We start from the raw sequence: 20,991 nt of genomic DNA, 5'->3' as shown, positions 1-20,991 counted from the left end.
TTATATTATATTATAATATTATATATATATAATATATATATATATATATAGATATATTATACTATATATAATATATATACATATGGATGATGATGAACTATAACCAAATTATTACAAATGCATTCAAATATATTCAAAAAGACACAAAAGCTTTCGGTTCATGAACCTTGATCACTGTGCACTAGAGGGACAGCATACGCGCAGCGTAATAAATCAATTTTCATTAAAATCGGCCCAGTAGCGGCCGAGTTATTGCCAGAATAATTGTTGCGTCTCCTCTTGCCCGGCGGTGCCCTGCGCCGGTGTTCATTGCCAAAGGTCAGTGACCTTCCGGCTCTGATTTCGCTCAGCTTTGCAAGCGAAGAAACTGAGCCTACAGCGCGTGCTCTCTGCTCGAAGCCTGCCGCGGCCAAAATTCCGCAAAGATGCGCCCGCCACGTGCACACCGCTGCACGCACCCCCTCGAAAAGTTGATACGACAAACAGATGCACGCGTCCGACTTGTGTCGAAAATTTCACCCCCGTAGCCCGCACCGTCGCCTCGCAACAGCCCGCCAAGCGTGACTGACGCGTTACACACGGACATTACGTATGTACGTATGTATGTATGTATGTAACGCGTCAGTCACGCTTGGCGGGTTATTGCTCCGGAACGGTGCGGGCTATGGGGGTGAAATTTTGGACATAAGTCAGACGCGTGCATCTGTTTGTCGTATTAAATTTTGGTGGGGGTGGGTTCGGTGGTTTGCACGTGGCGGGTGCATCTCTGCCGCATTTTGGGCCGCGGCCGGCGCCGATCAGAGAGCACGCGCGTTAGCCTCAGTTTCTTCGCTTGCAAAACTGAGTGAAATCAGAGCCGGAAGGTCGCTGACCTTTGGCAATGAACACCGGCGCTGGGCACCGCCGGCCAAGAGGAGACGCCAAATTTATTCTGGCAATAACTCGCCCGCTATTGGGCCGATTTTATTGAAAATTGATTCATTACGCTGCGCGTAATGCTGGACACCTAGTGCACAGTTATCAAGTGATCACAGTGATTTGCACAGTGATCAAGGTTCCATGAACCGAAAACTTTGTGTGTCTTTTTGAATATATTTGAATGCATTTGTAATAATTTGGTGTACTATTTACATCATCATCCAACCTGTCATGGATACTCAATATATACAATATACATATATATAAGCACGCACTTCTTATATATAATAAGCACTTCTTATTATAATAATCACTTCTATATAAAGCACTTCTTTATATAACAACATGTTTCCCTAGTCATGAAGTATCGAATGATTATATATGTTGTTGAGCTGGGACGGATTCATTTGGTAAAACATTGTTCAAACACCAGCTTTAAGTTTTTATTGGGAGCTTTCGGAAGCGTTACAGCTTCCTTCGTCAGCCTTGGATAGAATTCTTAAAAAGACAGATAAACACGTAAGTACAAAACAATTCAAAATTAAAAAACGCCACTTTAACTTAAAGAGGCGCAGATATTCGTTACGAAACGAGCTTTTCTCGAATATCTGCGCCACTTTATATGTTATGTTATGTTATATATATATGTTACTCGCCTATACTTGCTCAGGTCATGTCAACCGAACCGTGACCTGAGGTCAAAATTGAGAGTGACCTTAGTAGGTCAAAATACAAACCATTTGTTTCGCAGTCATTAGAGAACTGCAACGGCGTTTACCGTTTCAGGCTATCACTAACGGTTCAGAAGTTATTGACGCAAAAGTGGTGCTACTAAAAAATACGCTTTTAGATTTTTGACTCCTAGCGCCTCAAATATCAAAAATAGCTGAAATCTGTTGGCAGCTATTCGAAACGAAATTTCCTCAGCTATCAGCTGCTTTTCCGTTTTCCTCTGACTTTCCTAGATACTGAACTAGACCTCATTCTTTGAAAACTCTGCCAAATCGCAAAATTTTGGCTTTTTGGGGGTCTCAGGGTTTTTTCGTTTTTGATGTTAAAAAATGTCAAAAATGTATTTCCCGTTGAGAGCAATCCAATGCCGCTTACCGGATCAAAATCCGTTCATTAGTTTCCGAGATCTCAGGGGGGGGGGGGGCGAAATCGAATCGGCCCCCGCCAGTTTCTTGTCCCGGCGGAGCCCGCCGGAGACGTGGCTTGGTAGGCTTCAGCTTAGGAGACAACCTCGGGTACCGATGGCTTGTCGACTTTGAAACTGGATGACCGTTAGCAGTCAGCCTGCTTGCCAGTTTCCTTTTGGATTTGCCCGTCTTAAGCTCCACACTTCGCGATAATGATCTGCGCTACCCGACTGGCGGAAGTCTTCCTGTCGCGACCTAGCTTGTTCTCAAGCGTCTATCTGCTTCTGTCACGTGACAACCAGCGGCAAATCGTGCGGTAACCCATGCCCAGTGCCTCGGCGACCTGGCTGTGGGCCATGCCGCCGGCAGCTATGCCGACTGCCCCGTTGCAAGACGATTTGCTGTGCCGTTTTGCCATCGCGGACACCTGGTCCGCTCGCCCTGGCTACTGCCCCGAAAATAGCCTCCGTTAACCACTTGACCAGTCAGGGCCACAAAAATTCGAAGGTCACGTGACTAGAATGCAGCCAATATGGTCTCTAGGAGCAAGTAACGCCGAAATTATATTGAAATTACGCCGTATTAGGCAAAATAAAGGTTGTGGGAGGATGTGACATTGATTTTGGGTCACCCTGTATCATAGACTACTACATATCTGGACTGGACACGAAATTTCGCCGATTACCATAAGGGTACTGCAGGCGGTGGATGACGGATGTTAATTGCATTTATCACGTGCTGCAATAATGAGTATTTTACTTATAGAATCTCAAACATTCCAAATTTCAACATATTGTTTTCGTTGAGCTTTGTCGGAATTGTAGTTTATACATCTTAATACCAAGTTGGTTTAGTGTGGATCATTGTAATATTTTTTTTGTGATTTCCCCTTTCTGTACAATCGTTCCACAACACAATGAATTCATAACTTGTGGTTGTATACAGTATGGAAGCTGTTCAACAATGCCAAGATATTGTGCAGTTGCTAACTGTCGTTCAGGACACAAGCCGACGATATGGGACAGGGAAAACAATAAGCCTACCCCACGATTAAGCGTTTTTCGATTCCCCGGAAATAAAGCAAGCAAGAGAAAATGGGCTGAAGCCATTGGACGGAACGTGGAAAACCTGAACGGGGTCAACTGTGGCATATGCGAAAAGCATTTCCGTCCTCATGATTTTCGTGCGGGTGCTAACAGACGCGGCAAGGATCGGAAACGGCGACTTCTGAAGAAAGATGCTGTGCCGTTTGTGGAACTCGCAACAGGCCGCTCAACACCTCGTCCGACGAAATTTGCAGACCCATCGGCACGACGACTCCGACAGGAACAAGAGGCCGAAAACCGGACACAGGCATTCTTCGCTGACGACCAGATACAGAACCTTGCTGATCTCTGTCAGAAACTAAAAAAGGAGCACCTGCCCGTGGGCTTCAGGTATGTTTATCAATGGAATTGATATTTTGCATAGGCGTAGGAACGTCACGAAAAGTGGGGGGGGGGGCAAACCCCGGTCAGGGACACTTCGATCTCAGTTTGTGGGAACCCCAACCCCCCTAAGAAAAATTTGAGGGCAGTTTTGAACTCCTCTCGTCTTGCTGAATCGTTTGCTGCCTTTATTTTTGTATTTTGAGCAACATTAAATAATGTAGCATGAAATTTGAAAACTTGGCCGCAAAGGGCATGGCTCCCTGGCCCCCCTGTTCCTACGTCTATAGTGTTTTGTAATATGTATTTAATTTTTTAGGTATGATAAATGATAATAATATTATGCCCAACTATGTTGAATAGGTACTTAACGGGAGTGACGGATAGATTAATACGATTTAACCCACCAATTACATATTTGATGTAGGTAACTGTTTCGTTGCAACGTCTTGAAAAAATGATACTACTGAAAAATAAATAGATGCAAATAGATGCTTGAATATCGTCTAATGAATTTTCTTTTTTTCAGGGTGGCCGAAGTCAACGTTGAAGACGTGACAGTGATCAGCATAAGAAAGGAGGAAGTTAGAGAACCGGCTGGCATGCCCGTTATAACCCACAACATCACCATATACGACGACCTTCGCTTCAAGCTGCACTGCCAAGGAACTGATGTTTCGGTCAAGACAGTCTCTGATATCTGTTGCGTGCCTGGAGCGTTTTCATCAGTGTCAGAAGTGCTGAACGTGATTGCACGTCTGAAGAGTGTCACTGTGACAGTTGCTGCTCGTCTGTCGGCAGCCACGACGCTCCTCGACACAATCGCCGAGTCCAGCGATGGCGATGTCTGCCCAGTAGTCTCCTTCTGCGCTGAACAACTGCGACTAGTCGCGAAGCCGGCGAACAACAGACGGTGCTCTCAGGAGCTTCTGGGGAACGCAGTGATTTGGGAGAGAATGAGTCCCAAATTGTACAGCACACTTCAACAGTCGCCCTTGCTCTGCATTCCGCACTCAAAAACCCTCCGTCGACTTACATCTGCACTGCAGGTTAGCGCCGGACTCGACAGCACGACAATGGCGTACCTCCGTATGCGAGTTGAAAAGTTGGCGCCACGAGAGCGGCTTATCAATATGGCTATGGATGAAGTCTACTGCGCCCAGACGATGGAGCTGGCCGGCGGGCGGCTGTTTGGCGAGCAAGATGGAGCTATCGCCAAGACTCTGTTCTGTGTCCATGTGAACTCTGTCGCAGGAACATACCAGGACATGATATGCATGCAGCCAGTCCCTCACGTCAAAACATCCGACATCAATGACATCTTCAACAAAACGCTGAAGGGGCTGACCGAGCTAGGACTCACTGTGGTGTCGGTAACAACTGACAACCACCGCACGAATCAAGCGTGGCACAGGTCACTCGGCACGGACGGTCACCACCCGGAATACCTGATAAATCCATACTCTGATGATGAGAAGATTTTCACGCTGTACGATACAGTGCACGTGTTTAAGAACCTCTATTATGGTATGATGAGGAACAAATCACTCCGTCTTCCGCCTCTCCCTGGTTCAGAAGACCAGCGCGACCTAGAAGTCAGCTTCGATCACAGAGGATCTATGAGATGGAGTATGGCAACCCGGCCAAGCTTGCGTACAAGCTTACGGACAGAGTCTTGAATCCATCAGTTGTGGAGCGTGTCAATGTGAAGTTGGCATGGCGGCAGCCACGGACCAAACAACGACTGCGGCCCTACGGTACTTCGCTGAACACCGGCCTGACTGTGCAGGTTTCGCCGACACTGCAGCTCTCCTTGAATTCATCAGACGGTGGTTTGATGCATGTAACGTTAAGTCGGCGTACGCAGCGCAACGACTGAACGACAAGAGCCGCATCGCACTGCGAGCTGCATGTGACGACAGCGAGAAGTCACTTGGCTTCATCGCGAGCTTTGGTGACTACATGCGTGCCGTTCTCGACAGCGGTGCTCCGATGACAAAGGACACTTGTATGGCGGTGTTTTATACCTCAAGGGGTCTTGTTGCCCTGGCACGGTACCTTCTGTCAACATATCCAGATCGGCTAGAGTACGTTCTCACGGGGAAAATTCAGTCGGATCAGATTGAAGGTCGTTTTGGGCACCTGAGGAAGCTCGCCGGTGGGAACTATTGGGCAAGCGTGCGCCAGTTCTGGGAAAATGAAGCCATCATCCGCACAACAGGGCTGGTTTGGTGGTCGGGCTTCACCGTGGCCGAAATCGCTTCAAGAATGGACATTCCAAGACAGGAGAAAGGGGAGGAAGACAGCGAGACGGTACGCCATCTGTCAACACTGATCACAGCAAGCGACATCGAAGACGACCTCGATGACACAACCGAGGCTGCGCTCGGCTACATAGCCGGCTACCTCGCGCGCGCAGTCACCAAAGACAACAAGTGCGATTCCTGCGCAGATCTGCTGATCGACAGACGCTCTCCACCACTGGAGGTTCGCTTGGCGGACAACCTGGATCAGACGTCGTTGCTCAGCAATACTTTCATCGGCCTGTTAGATCGAGGGAAGCTGATACGACCCACTTCCACTGCAATCGACATCGCTTCCAGAATCTGCTGTGTTTGGAGGACTCTCGTCAAAGAGCAGAGCAGCAGGCAGCGTCTGTTCGGCAGCAACCTGCCGCGAGCAGTCTTCGTGAATGTGGTGAGTGAAGTCATCACATCGGCCGAGAACGTGACTGTCTCAGACATCAGCTGTGAAGGAGGCCACTGTCTTGCAACTGTAGTATCGCGTATGGCAGGCTCCCTATTCAATTTGTTCGCCAGCAACATGGTCAGGGACGCCAACAGCCGTCTACACGGAAAATGGAAGCGTTCCACAGACCCCGGCGCCAGTACCAGTAAGGAGAGATGCTCTAGGGAAGACCAGAAGCGCCGCAAGTTAAGTGGGAGTAAGAAGACTTAGGACCAGCTCGGCTCCACTGCATCTGCAGGCGCTGACTGACAGCGTTATCTAGTGGCCGATATTTAAGTTACCTTTGTGCACCGGCACAGTATGCCTTCAGGCGCTGACTCACAGTGCCATCTAGTGGCCAGTATGTACGTTACATTTGTGCGCCGGCACAGTATGGCTCAGCGCGACCCGGGTCAAACGTATATACGCCCGCCGCCAGTTCTCCGTGTTTTGTCCTGTTAGTTTCTGGAGCTAGAAGAGTGACATCGCAGGAGCGTCACAGTTCCAATAGTGTATCATTGTGATCAATTTCTGTGATAATTGTGGCCTGCATTCAGTCGGGGTCGGGGCCGGGATAGGGGGTTGCGGGGAGAAAAGGGAGTTGGGGAGGGGGCGGAGCTTGACGAGGTAGGGCACTCAGATTTGAGATAGGTTGGTTACAGAATTCCACAAAATACTGAAATATTATCGATCATGTCTATGAACTAGTGTCGGAGCTGGGCGGGAAGCACCCAGTACTTACTGTTTGAGCTACCTGCCGAGAACGTACAGGTCACCGCTAAAGTAATGTGGGGTTCTACTGTGATCGAACAAAACATAGCGCCATTCCTTGACGGTAAGATATATCGTCAAAAGCGAGGATCGCACAGCTTCGTATTTCAGATTGACAACTTCCTCTAATGTGTCACCATTCTACCTGCCACAGCATGCTCGTTATCATCGAAAAAACTGAAATATCGAGCCCCTTGGAGCACCCCGGAGTCATGTTTCTGTGACCGCCACTGAACACAGTTGTAAACCTACGCGCGTGCGTACTACGCAATAGTAAGGAGTCATTGCTGGACCCTCCAGTAGAGAGTAGCCCTGCCATTGATGATCCGGACACCAGCATCGGCCGATAGGAGCTGCTCTCTGACAGGCAAGGAGGGGGAGGGACTGAGGTGGGGAGGGGTTGACCGCGGGGCTACCGGCCGGTGCAGTGGGAGGGGTGGGTGGAGGTAGGGTGACAGGGACACCAGCCTCAGGGCAACAGTGAGCTTTGACCCGAGGCGTGCGAGAGCGATGCCCGATGCCATTTTGTGAAGCAGCCAGCGTGTCACGGATTCACGTGGGAGCTTTGACTGAAAGTGCTTTTTATATTTGAAATAAATGTGAATTTAACGTATGGGTAATGCTTACCGCAAACTCCATGCCCCGCTAGTACCTTTAAAATATGCAGATAGTTGTAAGCTGACTGGTTGTGACAGCCAGTACCTACAATAAATTTTCACAACACCTTACACACAATAGCACAAATCACAATAGGCCGCTGGCTAGAGTTGTCCGAGCAGAATGTGCGCCGGTCGGTGCGACTACACAGGGCCCGAGCGGGTGACGATCGCAGGCTCCTCTCCCATGACTGGATGACTAGACGTGGGTCGAGCCGGAGCGGTGTTTCGAGCCGGCCAGCTCAAAGAACAGCACGTATGCCTTTCCGCTGTTGACGTTTCTCTGGTCCATCACGTGGACCCGCGAGTCGTTGTACTCGTACCACTCTGCCGTGTACGGGTGTCGGCAGTAAGCGGTGTAATGTCCTGAGAGCAGCGTGCCAGAGTGGTTCGCCACGCCGTTAACTATCAAGGCTACAGTTTTGAAGATAGAAAAAAGCAGCATTTGAGAGAAGATGTTCGTAATGAGCAGTTGTAACTTACTACAATATCAGATTTACCATTTATTTTATTTAAAATATTTGAATGAATTGATGTTTTGCATAACAATAGCCGATCAGAATACCTTAAATTTTAACCACCTGTATAGTCTAATTCTGTAAAATATTTGTGCATTGGCTTCGGTTGTCCGCCGAACTTTTTTGTTCATTGAGGGCCTCGTCGACATGACCTGTATTACAAGATTTACGCTGTAGCAAAATCCTACGATAGCTGTATGAGTAGAAATGCTGTATGACAAAGGCACGGGCGCCCGACAACTGGGTCGAGGCAGGTGGAGGCCGGCCAGAGGTCATGCTCGTATCAATCACCCTTGACCCCGTCCACCGCCCCCGGCGGATACTGGCACCTTACTGGATCGGATGAGACTGTAAGATTCATTAGAACGGCGAGGCCCACAGCCATACACACATCGGCGCCGCAAACGCCCGTACGTACTCGGCGGCGGCATTGTGTGAACCCATGACTCATATGAAACACCCAGTGACACCTAGCGGCCGGCCAGACATTGCACTGACGTGGAAGTGACTACAGGCGGCGGCGCCCCACGAACTGCACCCTTCCCTTTGCTGACAAACCATCACAGAGGGACCATCTTTGTGCTGCCTGCCGACGATTGCAGATTGCCACTAGGCGCAAATAAGGTGGGTCGTATCCTGCATTTCCGCCGCCCGACCGACTGGCCCTAGGACAGGGCTGCGCGTCGGCCATTATTGTTCAGGCCAGAGCTCTCCAACGGCCGACAGTATCACCGACCGTATAAGCAGTTATGATCGTACCGCATTCCAGGGAGTTACGACTTATGCTGCCACCAGACTGCTAGCCTCGCATCTTGTTGTGTTCATAGACCTGTCCACGTGCATGACCTAATGTCTCTGTGCACCCCAGGCCAAGCCACCCTGACGCCATCTTGGCGGGACCGATCAGCAATCGTGTGACCTCTGCCCAGCGATCGCGTGATCGTGACGTCAGCGGTAGGTGTGGACACCTCCAGCGCTAGTGGCGCCGCGGCGGCAGCGACAGCAACTGCTGGTAGCCACGTGGCCGCCAGTGGCGCAGGCGCGGGCGTGTCATTACGTAACCGTCATCTGCGCCGTGAGGCGGCCTGGGTGACTCACTCGCCGTGACGTCAGCTGACCGTGACCGTGGCGTAGCGACCTTTGGCCTTGCACCCGGACCGCAGGTCCGCAGCTGATCGGGGGTCGTCTTGCACCGGGTCTGCAGCGGGCCATCTGGACTGGAGTCAGGTCACTGCTGGCCGTATGCCACTCTGTGGGTGCAAGAATGTCTGCATGCTGCATTGCCGCCACGGGCATGTCCACTGATCGTCACACCTACACCGGAGGGCTGTTCACGGGCCCTGTGTGCGGTCGGACCGCACACAACCTCCAAGCTCCGCCCACTGCGTCCCTACGTCAGCCTTCCGTCACCGCACACAGCGATCGCTGTGGCCGGTCGGGACTGGCCACAGCGAACCGTCCACCGCACGCAGCCGTGACGTCAGAGCCGCCTACCCATCCCCTACCCCCACGCCTGCTGGACGCACCGCACACACCGCACGCAGCAGTGTGCGGTGCCCGTGAACACCCCTCAGAACTCGCGCCTATCTGCCTCTCACCGGTCCGGTGACCGTCGAACTCCCACTGAACTCATCTGTCCGCTGGCAGTGTGTAAGGTACTGAGCAACTTGTCCATCGACGCAGCCTGTATTAGGTCCCGGCACCGACTGACCGGTACGGCTCACCGGCCGGTTGCGATCGGCCATTGTGTGCCCGAGGCGCCGAGCGTGCACAGCGGTCAGCGTCCACGCAGGGACGCGTCAAGGGTGTGCACAGACGTCAGTGCACACAGACAGGCCGCCAGCCGGCACCAAGTCCCTACACTGCCCTTCCCGAAGAAAATGAGCCATTGCGCCGCACACCACCACACAACTATGTAAAAAAAAAAAAACGGATTGTTTCCGCCATCGGCCCGACCGGCGATCACCAGCTTCGCTAGCACCAGACTCCGCCGGTACGGACGTTAACTGTTCCGCAGCCGTCAGCCCGCCGCTATCGGGGGGCACCGCTACTTCAACACAATCATCGCCTGATGGCGCAGGCGCCTTCGCTAATGGCACCTGCGTGCCAGTCACAGAAGTTTCCGTTGGCAGCCGCCGTGCGGCAGGACCCAGTCCAGGTTAGCAGGTCGGCGGTCGCTGGGACGCGGAGCTCGACATCCTGAGCAGAGGCGCGTGTAGCTGGGTCGGTGGCGTCAGCTCCTCTGCAGCCGCACTCCTGGCTCGGCCACGGTCTCGGCTGCACCAGCAGTCATCGCAGGAGGTTCTGTAAACGTGTTTCCGTTTAGTCTACGTCTCAACTGATCAGTATGCCGTCGCCATATCCTGCCATCCTCTAGCTCGATCGCGTACGATACTGGCCCGTCGACACCAACGACCACTCCAGCAGCCCATGGCGACCCAACACCGTGTTTCTGAAAAAAAAAAACACGAGATATGACACACCAAATCTTCTTTCAGATCTTACCTTGCTTTCATGATTTCCTTCTGTTTTACCTGCTGCTCAGTCACTCCCTTCCGCATGTCCGGGTGAAGGAGATCCAGCCGGCTCCGGATGCTGCGTCCAACCATGAGCTCTGAGGAAGAAACTGAGGTCGTGCTGTAAGGTGTGATATTCTGACGGCGCAGCCAACGAGACAAAGCATCTTCCCAGTTGTCGTCAGACCTCTGCAAGGCAAGCTTGACATCACGCACAGCATGCTCAGCCAGTCCGTTGCCTTGGCTGTGGCGAGGTTCTTTCGTCCTGTGATGTCTGCCATTTTCCTGCATAAAACATTGAAGCTCGGATGAGATGAATGATGTGGCGTTGTCAGTCACAACCGTGTCTGGTAATCCCCATCGGGAACACATCTCCCAGCCTAGTAATCGTCGACTTGGAGCTGACAGTGGTGCAGCACTCTGCCTCAATCCACTTAGAATAAGCTTCTACCACGACCATCACGTTTCTTCCTTTCGTGGGCTCGGCAAAGTCGATGTGTATCCGTGACAAGGCACGATCCGGCCAGGGCCACATGCGGAGGGCAGCGCGATCAGGTGCTGGCCTGCTCTCCTGGCACGCCCGACACAGGCTCCCGACACGCTCGATGACCTTGTCCATGAACGACTACCAGACGCCGCCTCTTGCTAGAGCCTTCATGCGACGTACCTCAGGTTGCGCCACGTGGAGCTCGGCCAAGATCGCGTCACGTGCCCTACTCGGAATAACGACTCGGTGCCCCACATGAGCACGACGCAGCATACGGACAATTCCAGCCGTTTACCAGCAAATGCAGACAGTTCCGAGTCCGTGCTGAGTGGCCAACCACCCTTTTGGACAAGACGCTTCACTCAGGACAGCATTGGATCCCGTGATGTCAGCACCGCTGTGAAAATTTGCTTGGCTCTGGAGACTTCGGGCAAGGATGCACACCTCATGTCCGGCAGCGGCCGTGCGGCAATGTAAGGTAGTGTAAGGTACTGAGAGACTTGTCCATCGACGCAGCCTGTATTCGGCCCCGGCACCGACTGACCGGCGCGGCTCACCGGCCGGTCGCGATCGGCCACCGTGTGCGCCAGCCGGCACCAAGTCCATACACATTGACACTCACCGGTCCGCTGGCCGTCGCACTTCCACGGCCCGTTGACTGGAAGTACCCTCCTCTGCCCGCTGGCGGTGACACTCGACGGTACGCTGACCGTCCCACTTCCCCGGCACGCTGGCTGGATGCGACCTCTGCCCGCTGGCAGTGACACTCACCGGTCCCCTGACCGTCCCACTTCCACGGCCCGCTGGCTGGAAGTGCCCTCCTCTGCCCGCTGGCAGTGACACTCAACGGTCCGCTGACCGTCCCACTTCCACGGCCCGCTGGCTGGAAGCGCCCTCCTCTGCCCGCTGGCAGTGACACTCAACGGTCCGCTGACCGTCCCACTTCCACGGCCCGCTGGCTGGAAGTGCCCTCCTCTGCCCGCTGGCAGTGACACTCAACGGTCCGCTGACCGTCCCACTTCCACGGCCCGCTGGCTGGAAGCGCCTTCCTCTGCCCGCTGGCAGTGACACTCAACGGTCCGCTGACCGTCCCACTTCCACGGCCCGCTGGCTGGATGCGACCTCTGCCCGCTGGCTGTGACACTCACCGGTCCGCTGACCGTCCCACTTTCACGGCCCGCTGGCTGGAAGCGCTCTCCTCTGCTCGCTGGCAGTGACACTCAACGGTCCGCTGACCGTCCCACTTCCACGGCCCGCTGGCTGGAGGTGCCCTCCTCTGCCCGCTGGCAGTGACACTCAACGATCTGCTGACCGTCCCACTTCCACGGCCCGCTGGCTGGAAGCGCTCTCCTCTGCCCGCTGGCAGTGACACTCAACGGTCCGCTGACCGTCCCACTTCCACGGCCCGCCGGCTGGAAACGCCCTCCTCTGCCCGCTGGCAGTGACACTCAACGGTCCGCTGACCGTCCCACTTCCACGGCCCGCTGGCTGGAAGTGCCCTCCTCTGCCCGCTGGCAGTGACACTCAACGGTCCGCTGACCGTCCCACTTCCACGGCCCGCTGGCTGGATGCGTCCTCTGCCCGCTGGCTGTGACACTCACCGGTCCGCTGACCGTCCCACTTCCACGGCCCGCTGGCTGAAAGCGCCCTCCTCTGCCCGCTGGCAGTGACACTCAACGGTCCGCTGACCGTCCCACTTCCACGGCCCGCTGGCTGGAAGCGCTCTCCTCTGCCCGCTGGCAGTGACACTCAACGGTCCGCTGACCGTCCCACTTCCATGGCATGCTGGCTGGAAGTGCCCTCCTTTGCCCGCTGGCAGTGACACTCAACGGTCCGCTGACCGTCCCACTTCCTGGCCCGCTGGCTGGAAGCGAACTCCTCTGCCCGCTGGCAGTGACACTCACCGGTCCACTGACCGTCCCACTTCCACGGCCCGCTGACTGGAAGCGCCCTCCTCTGCCCGCTGGGTCTGGCACTTACCGGTCCTCTGACCGTACCCATTCCGCGGCACGCTGGCTGGATATGGAGCAGCGCCCACTGTCACCGGTCCGCTGACCATACCATACCTATCCGCTGTCTGTCACGTCTCCCTTCCTAACCTGCTGGAGCCCACACTCACCAGATCGTCAAACGGTCCACTTTCTCGAGCCCACCAGCCGGTTGCCGCCGGGGGTTCTGCTGGACTAAGTGGACCGCAGAACTGGGCTAGCCTCCCCCCAGCACCAACTACCCGATGAGTCACCTATTCATTCGACTAACGTCAGGGGCGACTTACAGGTCCCCGTGCCGCTGCGGCAGCGGCGGTGGAATCAGCCGCCATTCCTTCTCTCCACGCCGAAACAGGATTACCGACTAACCTTCAGAGCCGCCGCGGCGCCCGCACCGGCCCGCGCAGAACGAACGATGATGCACCGACCGGCCGCCGCCGTGTGGCGTGTCAACAGTCTGCCTCGCCCGTGCCTGTCCCATCTGCACCGTGCGCGATACCGCTCCCCGAGCTGGGTCTACTCGGCTTGTCACAGCGTTCCCGACAGCCGTCTCGCGGCCGCCACGCTCGAAGCTGCAGCAGCAGCCCGGACACCACCGACTGGGCCAGCCAAACCACCGCCGGCAGCTCCGAGTGCTCCTCTAGCTCCGCCATCGCATCACTGCGCGGCCACAAGCGGTCTCGGACGTCATTATCCCTCACCCCTCGACGTCGCTGCCTCCCCACCGGAACGGTCGGTTTCCTTAATTTCGGCACCATCCCCTCCACCTCCTGCCAGCCCCCTCCTCCCCGTGGCCTGAAACTGCCCACTGTCAGTGCCACCGCACTTCGTGCGCCCGCCGCGCGCTCCTCGGTAGTGTCGGTGGCCGAGGTAGTCTTTCCCCGCCTACCTCCCTCCGCCGGCCTCCGCGGTCAGCCGAGGTACCCGCCGCTCACCCCGGCCGGGTACCTGCGTGGTGTCCCGGCGAATGGCGATCGCGACCTCTACGGCCTAATTTTCCCATACATTTGGCAATTTCTTTGGCGTCTTTCAGCAAGAAATCACGGCACTGACCCCATGCAGGACGCTGATCGACAGAGGGCGTGAAAGGAGTCGAGACCGAGTCGCGCCAAAAGAAAATTGGTATATGATGGTTACTCGTACCACCGATCGCCGAGCACGTGCTAATGGCACCTTACTGGATCGGATGAGACTGTAAGATTCATTAGAACGGCGAGGCCCACAGCCATACACACATCGGCGCCGCAAACGCCCGTACGTACTCGGCGGCGGCATTGTGTGAACCCATGACTCATATGAAACACCCAGTGACACCTAGCGGCCGGCCAGACATTGCACTGACGTGGAAGTGACTACAGGCGGCGGCGCCCCACGAACTGCACCCTTCCCTTTGCTGACAAACCATCACAGAGGGACCATCTTTCCCCACCTCCTCCCCACTCCCCCACTATTACATTATCTTCCCTCCAAACCCATTGTCTCCTCCTTTCATCAGTCCGTCTCGTCTTTCAGCAAGAAATCACGGCACTGACCCCATGCAGGACGCTGATCGACAGAGGGCGTGAAAGGAGTCGAGACCGAGTCGCGCCAAAAGAAAATTGGTATATGATGGTTACTCGTACCACCGATCGCCGAGCACGTGCTAATCAACAGTGCGCTCATTGGCTCATTGGTTTGTCTCAGTGAGTGCCAATCACAGTCAGTTCAGTGTGCGTGCTGCGTGTGAGAACATAGCGAAGCACGATACCGCCATAACCCTATACTTGGAAGAGACCTTCTGGACGGCGTTGCCAGTTAATGGGGTGGGGGGGGGGGAGAAATTCGACATACAAATAAGTTTATAAAATAAAATGGTCAGTGGATGAATAGCATAACATTTCTTTCAACGTTCACTCGTGTTCATAAAAAAGACGAAGAGAAGAAATGACGTTGAAGCAAGCATATGACTAATTGACTACTAAGCGAGCCAATACTTTTTTAAATTTATATTTATGGAAGGGTGCAATGTAATTGCAGTCACACTTGTATTTTTTAGCGATTGTAATTTGAATTGGTGATCATTCCGTACACGGTCTGAAGCTATCGGGATAAATAATTGAAATACCTGGGTGAATTGCTCCACCCATGTGCCGATGAGTTTGAATTTTTCCGCTTTGCGATAAAAAACAACTGTTTTGCAAGTAGGACGGCTTCCGTTGACCAAACGTTTATTGCCATTTCAAAGGGCGGCGACCACCTCCCCGTCCCTCCTCGACCCCTCCCCTTTATTTACACGACGGAGTCCCGTCCCTCACCGCCGACTGGTCACGTGATTGGCCTCGCCCGAGGCCCAGCCGACTGATCCGGAGCGCGGTAGGCGTCATGCCATGCTGCTTTAATCACTCAACACATCGCGGCTACTGTTCAGAGAACCGTGACACCAGAAACGTCGTGGCGGAGCGGTTAAGCGTTAGGCTATGGATCGCGGGGTCGCGGGTTCGGTCCGCGCGGGGGTTGTCCGTTTTCCACAGACTGGTTCTGGCCGGCTCAGGCGAGATGGATATATCTTTTGAGGTTATGACCTCACGAGCACTATGAATACAATCGACATTCGTTGACTCTTGTTCGGTCATAAGATATTAGCCGATTATATGTTTGTGTATGGAAATATCTCTTTTCTAATTCGCAAAAACTAGCCGACTCACTTTATCATCATATAACTCACTTGACGTCATTGCACTGGCAAGTGAGTTGCTAGAAATGTGACCTCGTTAGAACCATTTTGCAGGTTGTTGTTAAAAGGACAGACAAGTCCATTGGCTGCGGTGACTATGCAACCCGCCCTGATCATGTAAACGGCATTGTGACTAGTTCAGCCACGAACACATTCCGCATTTTCCTAGAAAGAACTATGGGCACGCTCGGTGCCGCGGAGGGTATGCCAACCTAACAGACCCGCACTGCCCAGCGCTCCGCTAGCCCGGAGGCGGTTGGCGAGGCTGACCCCACTGACCTCGCTCCGCGACCAGACTCTCGGTCACTCACGCCACAACCGAGAGGCGCCAGCCTCGACGCAGGGGCATCTGGCGCCATTCATGCTGCCTCCGAACACGGTGATTGGTTTACTGCAGAGTCACGTGGTTGGGGCATCAGTGGCGTAATCAGGAATTTAGTTGCCAATCTCACCAACAGATGGCTCTGACCGACGATTTTTAAATACGGAGTGATCTAAAGGTAGGTGACATAATACGAGCTTACAGCTGTAATGATGATGGCACATGTAGGCTACATTCCAAGTTTCATGATAATCTGACAAATGGTTCCCAAGATACAGATGCAAACTCTAACCACTAGGGATGCCCCACATTACTTCAGCGGTGACCTGTACCTTAACCCTCGCCCGTAAACGGTGTTTTGCCACCTTCGCCCATGCAGGGGGGGGGGTTGGTGCGACCCCCCTGGCGTTTGAAAACGGAGCGTCGTAGAGCTTAGCGGAAAAGACCAACGGATTGCTCTTAACGAGATCTCGCGATTGGTGGTATATTTTTTTGGTCCTAGGTCAACATTTGACCTACTTATGACCGGTCAAAGGTCAAATTTTCGGAAAAATCTAACTTTTTCAGATTTCCGCGCCGATTGCGGCAAAACGGTAAGAGATATCGACTTGAAACCTTCACTATCGTGATCTTTGATCAATTCTCTATCGTTTGGTGTATATTTCGATGTCATAACTCTAAAAATGATGCGTTGGGAGCATCGGAAGTCTGCAAGGTCATTTGTGCATTGGGTCACGTCAGGCGTGTGACGTCACTGACCTGACCCTGACCCAAAATGAACTACAAGAAACAACCGACGATGCCTGAAATGGATAGCAAATTCGAATTCAGGGCATCAAAATACCCCGAAAAGGCATACAAGTGCAAGAAGTCATTACAGGTCAACCGAGGTCACTGACCTTGCCTTGACCTTTAGTAACCTTCAAAATGTCAACGGACATTGTGCCAATGTCAAATCAGCCAGTTGTGATTCTAAAACAATCCATCAGTGTGTCAGGTCAGTCGGCATTTATACCAATGTGAAGCAATCTCCAATTTAGCGTATATCTGGCCGGAGTTTGTTCCCTTTATGACGTCATAACTCCGTGACCTGGCATGACATTGACAATTTTTTTTTTACCAAAAGTTGCGCAAAGGATGCCCCAAAGGGTACTGAAAATTTGAGCAGGCTATCTGAAACGGTTCGGCGTGTAGCTAAGAAAAACCTCAGGGGGGGTTGCACCAACCCCCCCCCCCCCTACATGGGCGAGGGTTAATATATAGCTTCGGTAACTGGGATATAAAAAAACGTATACCGTAAGGTGGGGCTATTTGAGACAGTGGGGCTATTTGAGACAGTATTTAAAATTGCTATAAAATAAAAACCACTTAAAATTAATGCTTAATTTTTTGCGCCGGCGATTTACTGCTCGATTCCACACCTTCCTGAGCAAAAATATCACATAAAAATCAAACGATCCTCATTTTATAGCGATTTTAAATGCTGTCTCAAATAGCCCCACTGTCTCAAATAGCCCCACTTTACGGTATGTATCTGCGGTGCGCAGGGGCGGATCCAGGAAAACTCCAAGGGGAGGGTCATGAATCGAAGTGGTGCCCCTACCTATACCCAAAATTAAAAACTCAACGGATTTCGTCCACTTCATTTTGGTGGTGCCCCCATTTTCAGTTTTTTTTTCTTTTTAATTTTTATTTTTAGTCAGTATCTTAACTTTTGCCACAACCACATTTACCAATTGTAAGCAAGTATATATGAATGTGCTATGTGTATATATGTTGTGGACGCTGAGTAGTGAGTACTTACCAGGAACGCTATCAGGTAAGCGAATCGTTGTCAGTCCGACGAACTTGACCCTGTCCCTGGCGTCTAAAGGGTCTGTCCTTGACACTTCAGGCTTGTCAGGGGCACCAAAGTCCTTCCAGGGACACCACAAACCTGTCAGGGGCACCTACGGCCTTGTAGGGGCGCCACAGGCCCGCCAGGAAGCAGGGGCACCACAGGTCTAGCAAGTATACACGACAGGCCTGTCAGGGGCACAACGGGCCTGTTGGGCCCATGAGCACCCCTAGGGGCAGGGGCACCACAGTCCTTCCAGGGGCACCGCAGGCCTGTGAGGGGCACCAGCGGCCTAGCAGGGGCACCAGTCAACACAGACCTGCCAGGGGCACCAGAGGCCTGCCAGGAGCACCACCGACCTTGCAGGGGTAACTTGGGCCTGTCAGGGGCACCACGGGCCTGTCGAGAGGCACTTTAGGCTTTTCAGGGGCACCATAGTCCTCGGCCGGGCGCAGGGGTAGCAGGGGCACCAGAGGCCTGCCAGGGGCACTACAGGCCTAGCAAGGGCACCACTGGTCTATCAGGGGCACCACGAGCCTGTCATAGCCAGGCATCTCAGGCTTGTCAAGGCCCAGGGGCACCACAGGTCTGTGAGGGGCACCAGCGACCTAGCAGGGGCACCAGTCAACACAGGTCTGCCAGGGGCGCCACAGACCTGCCAGGGGCACCACAGACCTGCCAGGGGCACCAGAGGTCTGCCAGGGGCACCACCGGCCTCGCAGGGGCACCTTGGGCCTGTCAGGGGCACCACGGGCCTGCCGAGGGGCACTTCAGACTTTTCAGGGGCACCAGTCCTCTTAGGGCGCAGGGGTACCAGCGGCCTAGCAAGGGCACCAGAGGCCTGCCAGGGGCACCACAGGCCTAACAAGGGCACCACGGGCCTGTCGGGGGCACCTCAGGGTTGTCAGGGCCCAGGGACACCACAGTCCTTCCAAGGGCACCGCAAGCCTGTCCGGGGCACCAGAGGCCTGCCAGGGGCACCACAGGCCTGTCAGGGGCACCACAGGCCTGCCAGGGGCACCACAGGCCTAGCAAGGCACAACTGGCCTGTCATGGCCGGGCACCTCAGGCTTGTCAGGGCCCAGGGGCACCACAGTCCTTCCAGGGGCATTACAAGCCTGTCAGGGGCACCAGAGGCCTAGCAAGGGCACCACAGGCCTACCATGGACACCACAGGCCTGCCAGGGGCACCACCGGCCTTGCAGGGGCGCCTCAGGCCTGTCAGGGGCACCACGTCCCTGCCGGGGACACTTCAGGCTTGTCAGGGGCGTTACAGTCCTGTCAGGGCCCAGGGGCACCAGGCCCGTGGTGTCCCTGCTAGGCCTGTGGTGCCCCTGGTGGTCCTGTGGTGCCCCTGTCAGGACTGTGATACCCCTGATAGGCCGGTGGTGCCCCTGGCAGGTCTTTGGGCCCCCGGGCCTCAAGGGGGGCCATGACCCATGTGACCCCCCCTTGGATCCGCCCCTGGCGGTGCGGGCGGAGAAGAAGCCAGTACCTACTTTTTCAAATGCAAAGATGGGATTGGAGAGGAGGGAAAGGATGGGAGTAGTTGGGAGGGGAGGGGAGATGAGGGAGGGAGGGAGCAAATAAGTGTGATAAAGAAGACTGGGAGGGGAGGGTGAGAGACATATGGGGAGGAATAAATGAGTTTATCATTGAGTCAGTGAGCGACAGTCGTGAGAGTGGAAGTGAGGGAAGGGGAGAGAAGAGGTATGGAAGCAGGCAGGGAGGGTTAGGGAGAAACGGAAAGGGTAGGGGCGGAGCAGGGCGGGGAAGCATCATTATCTACTTATTTTTTAACCCTTACTTTTTTAAGGTCACGGAAATATTATAGCATACGTTGGTCACGTGACACATGCTTTATGGTCCATTTAGGCCATATATTTCGAATTTGATGTCGTTTGTGTCATTCGAGTTGAATTTAGCTTAGGTCAGGTCACTTTCAGGTCAAAAAAGGTCAAATTTTGAAGTTGAAATTTTTGAACGAGACTAGGAATATGAATAATTTATAAAAATTTCAATGTTTGTAAAATCCGAGATAGTAATAGCACAGTCTACTCTAAGTCCTCTCATGCAAAGAAATAAGATCTAGCTTAAAAACTGAGCTCTTGGGAGCGATTGCCGTGGTTCATATTTTGCGTCGAAATCACGTCATTTCCGGCCGACATATGGTAGCTACGAAGCTCATATGTCGACAGAGGGTGTCAAATTGATGGAGCCAAATGTGCTGTACGTTTAGCGTCGATACGTCAAGCGGTTTGGATGTTATTGCAGACAAACGGGAGGGGGGGCTACAAATGCCCCCCCCCCCCAGTGGGCCGCGGGTTAAAACGTCGCAACTTTGCAACACCCTCTCTCCCGGAGGAGCTTTCACAGAGATATGAAACTTGCAGGATGTAGTATCCATTAGGGGTCTCACAACTTGTGTCACTCGGATTTTTCCTTAAGGTCATATGAGGTCAGGGTTTTTTCGTGACCTCACAATTATAAGGCGATGGGGAAAATGAAAACTGCTATTCTGGTGCCGGGAAGGACCACCAACTATCTAAACCACACAGAATCGTGATTTCATGCACTCGTTGCAAGGTTCGATGCGTCACTTTTGGAATGTTGAACTTGCCTGACGTCATTTATGACGTCATTAGGCTAATATTGATTTTTTCGTAAATGACTCCCGATGAAATTGATCCAGCGATTTAGGAAATCCACCAATGGACTCAGGGAGACTTGCGAATCGAAGGAGATGGGTCATGACCTCCTTCGACAAACTTCGTGACGTGTGGGCGCTGAGCTGACCGTGACCCGAGGTCAACACACTAAGGTGACCTCACCCAAAAAAGTATATAATTCGACGCGCCTGAGCGAGGCAAGCACGATGCTGCCAAAATTGCGGCTTGGCGGCCGTTTTTTTGCGAAGTTATTCACCAAAAACGGAACCGTACCTTGGGGCACTTGATCTGATCTCAGAGGTC

The 20,991-nt window shown here is 53.4% G+C and overlaps 1 protein-coding gene across 1 annotated transcript; it reads left to right on the top strand.

The window, feature by feature from the left end:
• The first annotated feature begins 2,953 nt into the window (after nt 1-2,953).
• LOC122373815 lies at nt 2,954-5,406 on the top strand. Its single transcript, XM_043352187.1, has 2 exons — nt 2,954-3,493; nt 4,014-5,406. Exons 1-2 carry the CDS (start codon nt 3,021-3,023, stop codon nt 5,161-5,163), a joined length of 1,623 nt encoding a protein of 540 aa, XP_043208122.1. The 5' UTR covers nt 2,954-3,020; the 3' UTR covers nt 5,164-5,406.
• The last annotated feature ends 15,585 nt before the right edge of the window (nt 5,407-20,991 follow it).

Source organism: Amphibalanus amphitrite, unplaced genomic scaffold (genome assembly GCF_019059575.1).
Source record: "Amphibalanus amphitrite isolate SeventyFive unplaced genomic scaffold, NRLGWU_Aamphi_draft 001555F_arrow, whole genome shotgun sequence".
NCBI lineage: Eukaryota > Metazoa > Arthropoda > Thecostraca > Balanomorpha > Balanidae > Amphibalanus > Amphibalanus amphitrite.
The sequence above is the reverse complement of the archived record's forward strand: the minus strand, read 5'-3'. Positions and strand labels throughout refer to the sequence as shown.

What these genes read in the sequence shown, in the direction of transcription:
- LOC122373815 (XM_043352187.1), top strand. Translation starts at nt 3,021, where the DNA reads ATGCCAAGATATTGTGCAGTTGCTAACTGTCGTTCAGGACACAAGCCG. An exon ending in CACCTGCCCGTGGGCTTCAG is followed by an intron (nt 3,494 to 4,013) that starts GTATGTTTATCA and finishes TCTTTTTTTCAG; the next exon opens with GGTGGCCGAAGTCAACGTTG.